At 48.4% G+C, this 16,812-nt stretch overlaps 1 protein-coding gene across 28 annotated transcripts in view; it reads right to left on the reverse strand.

Annotated features, from left to right (window-relative positions):
* The window catches only part of mtmr4 (myotubularin related protein 4), a 52,083-nt gene that overhangs the window by 13,965 nt on the left and 21,306 nt on the right, over positions 1-16,812 (reverse strand). For 11 of the 28 annotated variants that reach the window (XM_081718732.1, XM_035526855.2, XM_081718743.1 and 8 more), the window contains 3 exons: positions 6,921-7,010; positions 1,489-1,644; positions 242-271 (listed from right to left, as the gene is read on the reverse strand). In XM_081718732.1, the coding sequence (XP_081574858.1) occupies positions 242-271; positions 1,489-1,644; positions 6,921-7,010 (276 nt within the window). Of the gene's footprint in view, positions 1-241; positions 272-1,436; positions 1,645-6,920; positions 7,011-16,812 lie in introns of all 28 variants that reach the window. The other 17 variants (XM_081718733.1, XM_035526856.2, XM_035526862.2 and 14 more) reach the window with 8 other exon arrangements.

Consider the following 16,812-nt stretch of genomic DNA (forward strand, 5'->3'; position numbering starts at 1 on the left):
CAGACTGGGATTTTCTTTAGGTTAAAACCTAAAAAGCACTGATCTAGTGTTGAGGACTGAGCACCAACACACAGGATGGGATAACTGATCTGCCCCCTTATTCAAGGAATTCTGTACTGGCCCTGGGGGGGGGGGGGGGGGGAAGGGGGGGGTGTTGTGAGAAAGCAAGGTAGGTAGAGAGAGAGGAGAGAGAGAGAGAGATGTAAGGATGGGTGCAGTGGAAGAGTGAAGGTGTACTCACAGAGATCTCCGTGTCCACACCCGGGTACATCTACCACACACCAGGGCACAGACACAGAGGGGGGTGAATGGGGGAAGAGAAGTAAGGGGGTCAGTGAGAATAAAGGCAGGAAGACAAGCAGGGGGCAGGCAAGGGAACAAAAACTACTAAGCAAAACAGGACAAAATGGAAGGACAATGCAAAAATGTGGACATGTCAGGTGCAAGCTATACATGGCATGGAAGTCACTGGCAGTGAGAGGAGTTCACACACACACACACACACACACACACACACACACACACACACACAACGGCAGGACGAGGTTCACGGGAGCAGATCCATCTCCGGAATTAAAAACGTGAGGGTGGACTGCAGCGTCAAGTCTGATACCATTTATTGTTTTTTTCGGCCAGTCACCTGGCTGCAGAATGAAAGGGGGAATGACCGGCTGTTTGGATAACCAACAGAAGCACCACAGATGAATCGCACACACCAGGAGCTCAACTGGTTACGTCAAAAACCCGGTCATTATGCTGGGAGATTTGAGACAATAGATATGGAACACTAACGTCACTGCGTCATCTTGGTCAGTTACCAGGAGCGGAACAATTTGACTGTCAGGGAAGGAATATTAGAGAATTCACCCAGCCAGTATGGCCGGTTTTTTCCTTCATATCAAACAAAAGGGCTCATACACAAAAGGGCGCGTGCTCATAAAGGCATTACGTCAGTCCAGACACAGGTGAAGCCAGAGGAGTCGTGCATTAACAGGGACAGGCTCTCAGCAGGACCGTATGGTCCGGGGGGAGCACAACGGGACCACCGGGCTTTGAAAAGAAGGTTCCGTGTCGCCGGGCAAGGAGAATCAAGGAGGTCTCACCGGCCCCCTCGGGGTGGGGTTTGGGAACCCAGCTCATGCCCGTGACTCTGGCTGGCCATGGGGTTAGAGTTACCGCTGTGGGTGGTCTAGCATACTTCCAAACAAACTGTGGACAAAGTGCATGGAAGACTGTTCCGGTCTGTCCCACTTGGGCAAACTAATTTCAGCCGCTGACTTGACTCTGCTGCTGTGCAGCAGAGAGCCTGACGCGGCCTTGTGGTTGTGGAAATCTCGTGGCGTTTGCCTTCTTTGGGTTTTTCTTTCATTTACAGATGGACGGTGCATACGGCGTGGTGCGTGTTAGTGTGTTAGTGTTTTAAGGTCCAATATTACTTCATCAGCTAATGTCAGTGGCGCGTTGAGGGGCAGACTCAGTCCGGCACACCATTGCTTCGTGACCCAAGCGTGCGTGTGGGGCTCGTACGTTGATGATGGAGTCTTTGAACTTGATGTGAAGTCTGTAGTTGGAGATTGCGATGATGGCGTCATCGGCGCGGCCCAGAAACTCGACCCCCTCCCCCTGAAGGACTGGGAAAGGTACCTGGACACAAACACGCACACAGTGCCACATGAATGAAACTTGATATTTGATCGTTTGCATTTAAGGAGAAACCAGGATTTTGTTAAGCATTATACATCAAGGTGAAATTTCAAATTACTACAACAGGAAAAACAGCTGCTTCTGTAAAATTCTTCTGAAATAAACCAGCATGCCCATTCCAAAAACACAAAGTAATACTCTAAACAACCCTGAGTGTTAAACACCTAGCTTTACAGAAGGAAACATAAAATCAATCATTGATGAATCAAAAGTAAAGTGAAGCCGGTAATCCACTTCCAACACGTCAGTACTGAAGCCGGTAAACCACCCCTAACATCAGTACTGAAGCCAGTACACCGCCTACAACATCAGTTCTGAAGCCAGTACTCCACCTACGCCAGTTCTGGGTAAACCCAGTGCACGAAGACTTTTTCCACACTACACACTCCCTGTAGCTCCGGAATATTCCGTTCAGACAGTCCCTGAGAAGCAACAGGACAAATGTGGCTTTAATTTAGTCCACGCATGATGCCGTCCTTACCTGTGTTTTATTTTTTTTTTTACGGTTACCTGACTGTACGTTGTCATCAGGGAACCACTCATGGGCTATGGGTAAACGAGGCCTCTTGTGTAATGCCCCAGCGCCCTGTTTGCATGAACTGGTGCCAATAAACAAGTTGTCCCGAGAGGAGGTCAGTCTTTAAAGCTCTCGGATTGAAGCAGCAGTGGGGTGGCTGGGGTAAGACTAAACAAAAGGCGTGTTTGTGCGTGGCGGCCAGCTCTGGGCACAAGGATTTTAAACATTTGGGTTTGGTGGGAACGAATTACGGTTGGACAGGGGCAGCTCTGATACATTTCTGCCAGTGTGGGACAAATTTAACCCGAGTGGCTGCAGAGTGGAAACTTTCAGTGTGTGGATGGGAGCTGACCCTCAACCCTGCAGTACAAATTAGGGATGATGGCAGAGATCTTTACCATGGTTTAACCATGCTTTACAAGCAACACTCTGGCTAATTAGGCAAAAAAAATATAGAACATAATTCAAATAAAGAGAAAATATTCGAGACACACACACACACCATTGTCAAAAACTAAGTTAAGTCACGTTCAGTTTCTATGAGTCAACAGAGAACAGCAATACATTAACATGTCAAGTCAGCTGGCTCGAGAGCACCAATAATATTAGCTAAATACATCTCCTCCGTTAGTTAATCAAATTCTAAAGCACTTTAAGAATCTAGCCTAACGGTGACAAAAAACAAAACAAAAACAAAATACAATCGCCCCGTAGATCTGGGTCTTCACTCGGAGTGCGTGTGCAGAGATGCTGCAATTATGATTTCCGTGTTCATATTAGACAGTGGCATGAGCTCACGATAATCGAACCGCCAGACTGTGATTGTAGGGGAACTTCAGTGCACATGCTAGGTGTTTTCCTTTAATATCCGCATGCTAATGGACTATAGGTACCAAGCATCAAGTCTCAGCTTCCAGACACGGATCCCTTACGTCTGCCGATGAGAAAAAGGACAGGAAGACGCAGGGTTGGACGCCGTGTTCCTGACGGACAAGGAAGGACAGGCGCGCTCACGCACGGGATTTAAAATAAATAAATGCAACCGTAGAGAGAGCGAGCGAAAGAACAGCAGAGATGGAGAGGAAGAGAGCGCGCGCGCACACACACACGCGCGCTAGGGAGCGAGTGAGAGCCCTTACAGTTAATCCACTTATCTTCCCACTTCTCTCATTCAGTCTCAGTAGGATTCCCCATGAATCAGCACGGACCTGCTTAAGTGTTCCAGACCCAAAAATATCAGAGTAACATCCATGTTGAAAGGACACAACCGGAGTACATTTACACATTCCTGAAGCTAAAAAGACAAAACGGGGTGCTCGGATGCGTTACAGTGTAAGGGTGTGCATGAGAGGGAGTCCGGAAGGCGCGCAAGAGATGGACGCAAGCATGCGTGAGTGCGGCCTGCCAAAAGGGCCTTGGGCTGGGATGCTCAGATATTTCAAAAGAGCAAACGATGACTAAATCACCAGAAACCTTCGGCAGAAGGATCCATCGAGCTGATAAAAGATTGGTGTTTCTCCCATGTCTCTTCCAACATGTCCCTCACACATACACAGAACAAACATAAAACGACATTTGCCAATCACCTTGGCACGACCCCAGTAAAATAAATGCAACCAATCAGTCAAAAAGAGCTTTGAAAGCGCTACAGCAGGCAGAGCTGTGATTGGCTGTCTGGAAGGTCATTGGGCAACAGAGCTGAGTGGGTGGGCACAGGGCTCAAGGCCCACCGCGCGCACTGCAACATGACAAGCATTCTGTACTGTTGCTCCCACCATCATGTTTTTACTTAAAATCTGAACAAAAATACAAGCCGTTTGCTGAAATGGTTCCTTAGGATTCAAGACAGTCCTGAATCTCTTCTCTCGCTCACGTGTCCACCCAGGACACGTTACTGCCTCTGTTCCAGACGCAGGCCTGCTGCTGCTGGTATCGCTAGCGGATTTAGGCTTCAGACTCTTCACGGAACCCGAAGCCGGAACGTTCCCGGCGAAGTCTCTCCGAGACTTCGGCGCTGCGGGATGTCGTGAGCTTCCGCGATGTCCCGCGCTCCTGCCCATCGCTCTTTTCTCGACCGTGTCCGCTTCGTCCCTCCGTCGTTCTCTGCGCGAGCATGAGTCTCCCACCCTTTACCTCTCGCTCATGGGCGTCCGGGGTGAAGAAACGCTGGGCTGGCGTGCGGTACACCGATGCAGGGAGGTGAGCATGATGTACAGCTCGGGTCCCTTCCACAAACACCCATAGCGCACGTATACGAGCGTGCACAACCATTTAGCTGTGCAAGGCTGCAGCTTTTATATACAGCAGAATAAAATGACAGTTCTAGTAATCATCTGTATAGACAAAAGGGGGGGAAAAAAAGCCTCTCAAATGTTACCAATAGAGAACTAAAAAGACTTAAAATAAGCCAAAAAGCTTGTGGTGTGTGCATGTGTCGGGGGGAGAGAAGGGGATGAACAGCAAGAGATGAGCCAATAGCTCTCCTGAACCAAGTCAAAGGACTGATTTATCTCATGATCTCCCTCTGCACACCAGTCCAATTTCCTGCCTGTTACTGACCTGGGGCCTGCGATTTATAGTGGGTCTGGAACAGGACTGCTGTACACACACACACACACACACACACACACACACACACACCTGCCTGTCCACGTGAGATAAGATCGACAGCTTCCGTGCGACAGCGTGGCGGGCGCACTGGCCGTTAATGGCACGCGTCAGTAATGAGTAACGAGAGACGCGCGGTCCAGTAGAAAGGCGTGTACAGCCCCTTCCACGCCACGTAGGACATCTACGGTGGACGGACAAGGTGATCCCGGGATGAGCTGCAGTATGAAAGGGGAGAACACTAGTGTCACCAGGAGAGAGGCTTCCAAGACCTCTCGGAGAGAGACACGCAGATGAAAGACCGAAGGAACAAGAGTTGGCTCGCGGAAAACCAGAGGAAACCGCCCCCTAAAAAAAAACAAACACGTGACGGCTATCTGCAAGCTATAGTATGAGAGAATGACGGTGCGCATGAGATGGAGACAGATGGAGAGAGAGGGAGGGAGGGGGCACACAAACCTGTGGGGGGGGGGGGGGGGGGGGGTGGGGGGGGATCCAAACGGCAGCAGGTGAGCAGAGCGAAGCGCGAGAATGACAGTTATCTGCTCCTAATTAGAAGTCTGGAACTACTGTGAGAGCAGGCTGCTGCTGCCGTGAAAACCTAGACATGGATACGTGGGGGGGGGGGGGGGGGCAGTCATTCGGCTGATTTCAAAAGACGATTCCTTCATTCCAAAATAACCTCACAATGTGATGTGCTGCTTGGTGTCTGGCACACGCCGAACCCCTTCCCTGATCTGTTACAGGAGCAATATGCATGCAGCGAGACCTTGCAGTAAAGGACTTGAAGTCTTAGCTAAAATCTAAAAATAGTAACGCGTGCTTGCAAGTACTCCAAGAGGAACCGCAAGCAGTAGCAATGGTGGAACTGGATAAATCAGTCACTAAAGGAAAACGAAGAAAAATGACTAAAGCAATACTCAAATTATAGTCTAGCAAACATGAGCATCTGTAAGTTACTGAAAACTGGCTTGAAAGATTCGTCCGGGTCTTTGAGCACTAAAAAGTGCATGCAAATACCCTTGAACTGCGCTCCCCAAAACATGTTTCGTTAGACCCCACGTCAAAGCCATCAGCGGTTGTGCCGCGTCGCAACTGGTCCGTTGGAGCGTGGCTCGCCAGAGGTGTTCGTTAAGAAGCGAGTGAGGAAAGCTGAGAGAATGTACGGCAGAGCGCGGGTGAGGGTTCGGCAGGGCCCCCAAACTCTTCTGGTGCAGGAGGCATGCGGGCGAAAACACTACTGGCGCTTCAGACTCGCTCGGAAACCAGTGTGAGGCACAGGTCGCTCTTCCTGAGGGTCACCAACGATTCTTGCTGGCAGTGCCGGGAGCACTTCTGAAATAGTGATGCGGAGTTCTTGTGTGAACATGTACGTATACATGGTGTGTGTGTGTGTGTGTGTGAGACTGTCAGAGAAAGGGGGGAGACTGAGACTGTGTTCCCTGCTACTGCATTCGTTGTTCTAAATGAGCCCTGCATGAGATCACTGCTTGGATGAACTCCAGTGCTGGACCTGCACTTCTCTTCCTAATGATCAACCCCCCTCTCTCTCGCTCCCTCAGCCCTTCTGTTACCCACACACCCCGCTACCTCTGCGCTCTCCACTTCAGTCTCAGTTGTTCTCCAGCTCTCTCTTCCTCCACGGGGCCAGCTAATTCACTCCACGTAATTGGCCGAGCCGGACGAGGCTTCACTAGTGTCTCGGCTACGGGCAGAGGTCGCATACAAGCACAGACGGCCGTTGAGGTTGTAATACACTGGGTTCTGGGTCGAGACTAATGAATCCCCCCCCTCCAACTTGAGCGCAACGTGAAAAGATTCAGCTGAACACCTACAGGAGACGTTTCAACACGTTTTATCCCCCACTTTGCTTCTTCCATTTCTCCCCAATTCACCACTTCTTTCTATCATTTTTTCTGCTGGCAAACCTCCTCCTTGGTTCACGCAGGAAGACTACAGCACATCCAACACTATTAACCGAAGAACACGCACACAGCACTGCTCCCTCTATGCGTGTGTATGCGTTACTGGTTTCGGTCTATTGCTGGGAGAACCGGAGCACTTTTTGGGGGGGCCCCGCCCCGACACTCACCTGCAGACCATCCTCCTCCTTAATCAGCTCTTTCTGGGGGAACAGGTCTTTGGCCTGGATGTACTCCAGACTAGGTGGTCCTTCCTCACCCTGCAAAACAGCAGCACACTGGATTAGGACGACACGCGGATTACAGTTTTCCTTTTAGACATGCACATCTGAGCACGTGCGCGCATGGGCGTGTGTATGACAGGATATCTGAACTTCAGAGCAGATGTGTTGCAGAAAACTCTGCACCACACTGCGTTGCGCTTAATTATTTAAGCACCCCTTCATGCTGCTTCTGCGCCGTCTCTTTCCCTCACACACACACACACACACACACACACACACACACAGGGGCAGAATGATCTCTCTCGATGAACACGTGCTAAATGTGCCTGTCTAGAGCTTCTCAAAGTGACCCAATACAGGGCTGCAGCACAAGAGTAATATCGCAACAGGCAGGCGACAGATGCTGAGTGTACTGCAGGCAGATGTGATCAGACCACGTGACTAAACCCAGAGGAGGAATTTGAATGCTGCAGTTTGAATCCTGCGAGGCAGGCGAGAGGCGGACACGCGCAAAACGACCTGGTGGCTATGACGGTAGCGGATTCCGAGGACGTTCACGAGGCGTACCGTCCGTTGACGGACTACGCTTTAAGCCGGGCGGCAATCTGCCATCGCGGGGCGACTCCGCCGCGGTAGTCACGTAGCAGATCACGTAGCGGCAATCTGCCATCGCAGGGCGACTCCGTCGCGGTAGTCACGTAGCAGATTAAACATTGACCAGGGTGGACCTTGGGCAGCCGTCCACGCCGTCGCGGGAGGAGGTCAAAGGCCTCCCCTTCGCACAGGAGACCACCACAGCACAGGAGGGGTCATCAGTGTGAAGTGGAGCCGTTGCTTGTAGGGGCACTCATAGCCAACTCTAAACAGGGCCTCAGGGCAACCTGACGACATTCATGCGCTGTGAACATGATGAATCTGAAAACCGCTTGCGTAAAAGCCTTGGTGAGAGAAGTGAACGGGCCCAGCGGCGAGCCCAGAGGCCCCTCCGCATTCTCTGAGAGAGTTGTATGCCAAAAGGCCACGGAATTGGTCCAAAAACAACCACTCCTGCATGCACCCCCCAGCTACTCAGGGCTTGCAGAGACAACCCCATTTGTGAAGATTTAATTAGTTGCCTTTTCACAATCATTTTCAATGCCTTAAAAACTGACCTGAATGCAGCTTATTGGGTCTGTTAGCAGGTTAATTAGAAGAAAATTTTTAGTTCTGCACCATTTAGAGTTGAGCACTGATAATCAAATCAATCAATCATCGATACTGCTGTTTGATTCTAGACTGCAGAGCTTCTAGTGAACTTCTAGGAACCTGTCGGAAGGGCCCCGCAACTCCTTATCCAATAGCCTTTCATGCTAACTGGGAAAAGCATATCCGCTAAAATGATTATGGTAAAAAAAAAAAAAAAAATTTATGGTTTTCACAGCGCAGAACATGAGCATTTCGTCTTCCCGACCCAACTACAGACCGAGTGTGCATACAAACTTCCAAAAGGCCGCTTCAACCTGTGCACGATGCCTGTTCCAAATCACATTAGAAGAGAGAGACTTTGTGCGGACATGTCAGTAGTACAACACACAGATGCAAACTTCAAGCCAAGTACAAAACGGGTCAGCTAGCCAAAACTCTGGTCTGGCGTAGTAGCCCTGATGGTCTCTGGCATTTAAATGACCAGCTGCAGAAGTCATACAGCGCACATCAGTCAAGGCTCACTGTGAAGCAGCTCAGGCATTCCAGTCCAGAAGATCAAAAAAGTAAGGCAGGACACCAGCAGGTGCTTTACAGGCAATAATCAGGAGCAATGAAGCAATTGGGTAACGGACACCCCCCCCCCCCACCCCACCAAAGTCCAAACAAACAGGGCATTTCAACTTGTACAGAAACCCAAGTAGACTGCTGCAGTCAGCTGGAGGTCAGTGCCAAAAAGAGTGGAATTAAATGGTTAACGAAACTATATTGAAATTATATTACTATATTGCAATTGAATATTACAACATTTGCATATTGCAATTGGGTCAGGATGCTCATGGCGTAGAGAGAAACGTTGCACTCCATATCGGGGCCTTTGCGAATTGCAGCGTTGTCAGTACTGCAGAGGGCTATTGATCAACAAATGACATATTGTGCAGTCCATGTGCCAAAGTATCAAAGCCTAGAAAGAGTGATGGGACCCTCCATGGGGCAGCTTGAGTATTTGCCTCGCTGCGGTTTGTTTTATTAGTAAGAGAGCGAGCAGCGTACACACACACACACACACACACACACGGCTGGCCACACTCGAACCTCTCATCCTTAGATTCCCCTTAGAGCCAGATGTGAGAGTTCTTATAAAAAACAAAAGGTCAGCAGCACACCGCGATGGGACACAAACACACCTACCTTCATAACACACCACCACACCCAAACAACAGATGTTAGGAGGAGAGACAGACAGACGGCAGAGGTGGAGGCAGCCAGACGGGAGGGGAGAAATAGAGGGGGGTGCAGGACTTTACAAGTACATCTCCAAACCGGCACTAATTAAACCCAGAACCCTGGAGACACTGCCCCAGTCCTGCCCAGCTTTTCTGAAACCCTTTCAGCTACACGGTAAAAGGGGTGGTCAACAGGTTTTAATATCACCACGATACTCTCACTAGACGCCATCACGGTATCGCTAATACTTCTTGAACAAGGACAATTTTAAAAAGGGGATTTAGAGCAAATACAGAAAGCCTGTAAAGCAATTGTATCAATGTTAAATGAATTGCAAATAGCTGATGGGATGTTAGCCTGTTATACCATGAAATTTTCTGTCAATGTTTCTTTTAAATTCAACATTAATTTAGATGAAAGCAATTTCATTTTGGAACTGCTAAATAAAAATGGGTCTTTATTTTAAAACATGGCACTACTACGTGCCGATGCAACTTAAAACAAACCTAAATGACGAATAATCCTAAACACATGTACAGTGAAAATGTCTTTAGGAATCATGATTTTATATTTACTATTTCATCCACCCCTCTCATTAAGCCCCTCACTCAGATTTTGCACAAAATCAACCTCCTGTCATTGATGTTCAGCCAGCACTTAAGTGGTTTAGTGGGCCCTACTTCAAAAAGGCGTAGAGGTCAGTCTGAGAAACAATGACTCAGCATTCCAGCATTATCTAACCGCTGGTCTCAAGGCTGCTCCAAGTTAACCTGCTTTCAACCACCCCACCCCCTGAATCTTATTCTTTCCAAATATCACAACTAACTTAGCACTTCTAATCTTTGTATAAACTCAGAAATCTGGAAGTGTACGGCTGCTCCTCCAATTTCCACTCGACACGGCTCTCCCCTCGTTCCTCTGTCCTTGGGGGAGGTGCTTCACTCCCAGCATTCATCAGTGCCGGGAGACGGCACGGCACGGCGACAGCCATAGCCAGACACCACCTGCGGAGCGCAGAGAAACGGATCGGTGGAGCTCTGGGTGCCGCCAGACACGCGTTAGCTGTCGGGTTCAAAGGAACAGGCGGGACCAACAGGGAGCCAACCTAGCCAGACACGCCAGCTGTGCATGCGGACCAGCAAGGACCTTTCAGTTCAACGAGGCGCTGGGGCCAGCTGTACTAAATGGATTCAACTTGTGATCAGTCAATTAAGCAATTATTTGATCGACATGATACCATGTCATAATGCTAAATTAATTGGATACACTAAATTAAATTAATCCCTTTCATTTAAGACTCAGGAGACGCACACACCTTCAGACTCAGGAGACGCGCACACACACCTGGGCCAACGTGCGATGAAATTCTCATCTGCTTCTTGGCGCACAAAAAACAACAACAACAAAAAAAACGTTAGCCAGGAAATAAATAGGAGGTCGGGGGAAAAAACAAAACAAAAAAAAAAACCTGGAACAACCCTTCATAAGCCGTAGCCCAAACAACTTCATCCAAATTAGCCTCCTGAAGCTAAGTGTAGATGCACTTCAGACCGAGTTAGTCGAGTACATTAAGAGAGATGTTAAACTCCAAAATGTTAGCATTTCACCAGTGTTGAGGTGCCCAAAGCAGCTGTCCCTCCTTAACTCAACACCACACTTGTGGTAAGGACCTCCACTGTGGCTCAAAGTCTCAAGTGTGGCACTAAGGCCCCTGGCCGTTTGGCAGGGGGGTGTACTGTCGCCAAGGTGGACAGCTCTTGTTTGGGTGTTCGATGCAGGTGTCTGCATCAGGTGTCTGCATATGGGTACACAGAAAGCCACCAAATGACCACGCATCACCTTGCTTACACAAGAGTGGCCAAAAGACAGCCTGCATCGATATCCCGGCAACTGCTAACATCCCATAATATTTCCACCACATTTCATCTCCGCAGGATATCAAATACGAAGAGATGCCCCGGTGCCACTTTGTTTTGTCCTGATCAAGCGAGTGAGGAGTGGTCAGAGGGCTGGATGGGGTGTGTGTGGAATGGGGGCGTTGCAGACTGGCAGCTCCTCCGTGGCTTTGGCATGGGTGTTCCATCTGTACGTTCCAGGATAGCCAAGACATAAGCCTGCCTAGGATTCATCTGGGATAGACGCCACATGAACCGCAGTCACAAAGACTGTCCGAATGAATTTGCCAACGGGCTACACACAAAGAACAGAACAGAAGAGGAAGCTGGGACTGCTTTCGCCTGATGATCGCGTGGACGGTCGGGAGGGAGAGATCTCAAGGCGGCACGTCTATGTGGCCAAACCTTTTAGTTCTGCATCATCGAACCTCGAGCCGCCAAATACATGCGACGGCACCAGAGAGCACCGTGGGCTAGCGTCTGCCACCAACATGATTAGCGTCAGCGTCGGGAGCAGTCCGTGTGCCCGTTTTAAACTAGAAATCCTAGCTAGACAGGTGTGGATGTAGAAGCGAAAGACAGATGACTCGAGTGAGACGCAGGGAAGCCAGACGGCGCTAATAAAGCACACGGGCACGGCCAATTAAGTTTGCCAAACGCGGCCTTCACTTCCACGAAGCACAAGAGGGGAAACGAAAAAACTCAGACGCTCAGCCGTTGCTCCGACATCCACCGACGCTCAGCCGTTGCGCCGACATCCACCGACGCTCAGCCGTTGCTCCGACATCTACCGCAAAGCCTTCGGCATCCACACGCTGAAGCGCTAAACTGGCATAAATCAGCCAGAGGGAGTTGGCAAATGACGCTGAATCTCTGAAATTTAATGAATATTGATTGTTTTTTCAAAACTTTCCCGTTCACATATTTCCAAAGGCTCCATTAAGCCGATGAATGGAATTCCAGGCTTTCCATTTATTCTTGGCATGATGCCATAGTGAGTGGGAGATGATGGTGTCTCAAAGGCTTCCAGCAATTGTTCGATCAGCAAATGGATCGCCGCGAGAGCCTCTCTTGTCCGAACAGTTCGATTCCTCCTCAACTGCCCTCCCCCGCTGGGATTAAATTGCATCTAAAATAGTCATGGGCTCTATTTAAACTCATCTGAAATGCATGAGAAAGACTGAGAAGATGAAAAGGTGAAGAGCTCAGAATAATCATAAAATCTCATTTATCACGCAAAAAAAAAGAAAGCAGTCAGCAAGCTTAGTTGTAAAAGCAGAAAAAGGACATGCAACATCCAACAGGTGACCTCCTGTTGTCATGAATGAATTGTGAGGAACCAAACTAAAACGCTTCAGCACACCAGAAGTGTACGGCAGTGCGATATATTCTTAGTCGTCACAATACTGACCTAGAATAATGATATACCAGAGAGCTACAACATGCAAATGAGCCTTTCAATAAAATACACAAACAAATAAAAAATTTGGGCAAGCAGACCATATTTTGCTCAAAATAATGCAGGGCGGTATTTACCAGGTCACGTCAAGAGTTCAAAGTGTATACTGCAAAGCATATGCCCAAATTGTTCATCCCGTTATAAATGTGTTTCTAAATTAAATCCTAGAATCAGTATTACTGTTGAGTGAGTGAAGCATGTACCCTTTAATAGGGGCACAACAAATAATCATCAACATGGTTCATTAAAATTGATGACCAACTTACTTGCCAAATGGTTTAATTGTTGAATAGTTGGTGACATCACTTGTGTTAGTCGAGTTAGTTAACTAATGGTAAAACTAGCCATCTTACTTCAAAGAGAAAATGAAAACCGATCAATTAATTGTTGATGGCGCTGAACACACTAGAGTGGTGTGGAGATGGTGGCAACACCACAGAATTCGGCTGGAGACAAACACACTACTCCGAGAACGGGGATAAACTTTGGGGTATTCCGGTGGGAACGGTAATAAAGTGTTGGTTATCGCCACGGTAGCGGCATGAGTGTGGTCTGCCACGCGGCTTAATCCAAAAACATCCTCGGCTTCAGTGCCAAGTTGAGTCCTTCCTTTGCGCAGTGGATAAAGTAGCGCTGGAGCACGTGCTGCCGCCGAGTGCACAAATTCAGAGAGCGATGGAGAATGACACTTTCTAAATCATGAATTCTGTCTATACATAGGTGCCCAATGTGGGATGCATGCCAGTTAATTCAAACAATTTATGGGTTTGTATAATTGCATTCAAGCTTGATTTTTGGGGGGTGGAAATACAGCTCTAATAATTCACAGCTCCATTTATCGTGAAACTGGACAGATAGGCAACATTTATAACTCATTCTAGAATCAATACCCAAATGTCTTTTAAACGTAGTCTGAAGAGGAGCTGTGCTTGTAACGCTAACATGGATGGCTTTCTTCCAAAGAAGACACAGACACACACACACACACACACACACACACACCTTCCCTCACTGAGCTCAGCAACAATCATGGTCAAAGACATTAAAACATTGTTTCAAGAAATGATTAAGCAGTTGATTAAGCAGGAAGGATGAATACATCCTTCCATCCAGAACTCACTTCACTCATTTGATGTTAAAGAAATACGAAATTTTCTGAAGATACAAAATGTGTCTCATTTTCTCACGCACATACATACACACAGAATAGTGTGCATTTGATATTACAAGATTGTTGAAGAAATACAGGTTTCTGTCATTTGATTAAAGCATTAAATGTCTAGAGATTAAACCCCTGGGGTCTTTGCACTTCAAGATGTTGACCAAAATCTCCTGAGATCAATAAAGGTAAATCAAAAATAATAAATCAAAAGCTCCCCTCACGCGGACGGTTGATATCTGGACCAGTTGTACACGGACTGTTCTGCCATTTCATCAGTGAAGTTTGGCGAACTTTGGACCTTGCCATCATGCCTCTTGAGAAGAGGCATTCTGGAGAATCCTCCTCTGGAGGAAGCGGTGGCAAGAATCCTTAGATTTTGCCTACCAGAACAAGCGCGGTAGTTCATGTGGCGGCAACGGTGTGCATGCTGGAACAGAAAAGCCTGCTGAGCCTGTCCGGGGCACTGGGCGCACACTCCAGCTCATGGAGAGCAACGCCCTTGGAGGACCCAACAGGGGCTGGAGGAAACTTGGGAGTGCCTCAGGAAGAGCGAGCTGGCCAATACCAGAATGAAGTTGAAACAGCAGCAAATGAGCACACCACGACATGCCCCGACATCCTGGATCAGCCAAAGATGGAACTATATATACTAGAGAGACTCCTGGCACAGCCCGCTACTGCCACTCTATCCGATCCTGAGGTAACTCCGAGCCGAAGTACTGTCGGTCCCTTGAAGCCAGACCGATGAGTGCTGCCTGAAGAGCTGACAAGCATTTCAGCTTCTTGACTGAGCTACCCATTACCTGAGTGGACATGAGAATTGCAACGTTTGTCTTCTGCAGCCGGTCAAAAGGGTTGCAACGGTTCATGTAAACCCAGGATAAGCACCGTTGGCTAGTGCAGAAAAAGGGATAACGGAGATTAGACTCAGGAGTCCTTGCTATCAGCGAAGTAAGTGTTACATGGTTGGGAGCATTGGCAAAAGGGTCAACGTTCCAAACAGGGAGGGAAGTTCGGCACTGGATAACCTGTCCGACTCAGACAGTGCTGGCGAAGATCCACCCCAGGAGGACCACAGGATCCAAATGGTGAGAAAGTAAGTTCAGATGTACTTCCGTGAGGCAGGAATACCCCAAAAATGCAGATGGTGGGGGGGGAAATGAGGGGCATTTTTCCATACCATCAAGATCACCTGGTCAAAGCACATCTTCAGTGCAGAGGGAACATATTCAGTCAGGGAGCCTGACATATAGCCTAATGTACGGGCATAGGATGCTTGTTTGTTTATCTACTGTATCAGCATGAAGGTTCATGTATTTCTTGTACAAAGAATTCATGTCAGACATCCTCGAGCTATATTTAAAGCCGCCAACTAAAGATCCATTGAGTAATTGCGCAAGTCGTAATCTGAGTAGTTGATTGTGTTTCAATAATTGATAAAAAAAATAAAATAAAAAAAATCTAATCAAAAAGAGCTGTTAGTTGCAGCCTTTCCTTTTAACCCTGACCACACCTACCCTTAAAACCCCAACAAATCATGGCTCTCTCCAACCAATCATTAGCCACCACTGCGTGTTTGTCTTTCCCTCTTTCACAGTGTTTATTGTGAAGAGTAGGGTAGCCCCCTGTGCCTGGACACAGTGCTATTTTGATGAAACTGTTATTTGGGGCTTGTGGAGGGAAAATGCAGCGAGAGGGGAGTTGTGGAAAGAAGGATGCTAACGCACCTGCCTGCCTCCTGTCTGGGGCCCCGCCCTCTATTCATCTGACATTCTAGAAGATTCTTTCGCCGGCATGTCCCAGGCAGGGGTGATGAATCGGAGCTGGGAACCGCGAGCAAGACTGCGGGGATGACTCACGTGATTTAATACCAGCCTCTCGGAGGTCCGGAATGGATCCCCGGAATGAAACCTCTGTCCAATAACCGATCCATCAGTGTTTGCGCCCATCCTCCCTCTCTCTGCCCCCGGACAACCACCCCCCGCTTTGCTACCCACTCCAGGCTCTTAGTCTACGACTAGCCGATCCGTGCTGCGCTCGCCGACCTTAGGCGGAGACCTGCGCGTGGTAATGCCTCTGATGGAGCAGGCTTCTGACAGACAAGGGGTTAAAACACTGAAAGATTATTAAAAACCATAATCACCACCAGCAACCAAAAAAAAAGCCCCTTTGTGTGTCAGCAAGTCTGAGAGGGGCCGTAACATCAGAATTATGAGTAGCAATCAGGTCTGGTGGGGGGGAAGAAGAGGAATAAAAAAAATTAAAAATAAAAAAAATTAAAAAAAAAGCATGGCGAGGGAGCAAAAGCTTAAAACAAAGTGCCACACTCGCACCCACCCACCCACCCCAACCTTCAAGGGATGCGCATGAACACTGAGAATTATCACAAAGAGAAAGTAATGAGGGAGATAAGAGCTACTAATCCCTGGCAGGGCTCACAGACAAGAGCAGACAGTCTCCAGCCATAGTGCGATATGGGATCATTCCACTTGGCACAAATACTTGGGAAATAATAATAATTATTAAAAAAAAAATTAATTAAACCTTTTTTTTATCCAAGTGGAACAAGACTGTGTGCGAGCTTGTGCAATGAACATTTAAAAAAATGAACACAGTGTAAAATTAGAGGCCAAGTGGTTAGACCACACCCCCCCCACCCCCACATGCACGTGCGTGCACACACACAGACACACACAAAAGGTCATTGTGAAGGTCATGTGGGCTTCTTCTGCCCCGCACCACACCACCTTGCTAGAAACGTACTACCCGTGCGGCAGCAGCTCCCGTCTGCAGACGTGTGGAGCATTCCATCCTCCCCGAGAGGGCGAGGGCCCTCAGCCGGGAACCCACCCAACGTCTGCTTCGCTGATCTAAGCTCCAACAGCACGGCGTCCAGCGGCCGACTCTCATCTG

This window comes from Electrophorus electricus, chromosome 8 (genome assembly GCF_041902795.1).
Source record: "Electrophorus electricus isolate QZ-2024a chromosome 8, ASM4190279v1, whole genome shotgun sequence".
NCBI lineage: Eukaryota > Metazoa > Chordata > Actinopteri > Gymnotiformes > Gymnotidae > Electrophorus > Electrophorus electricus.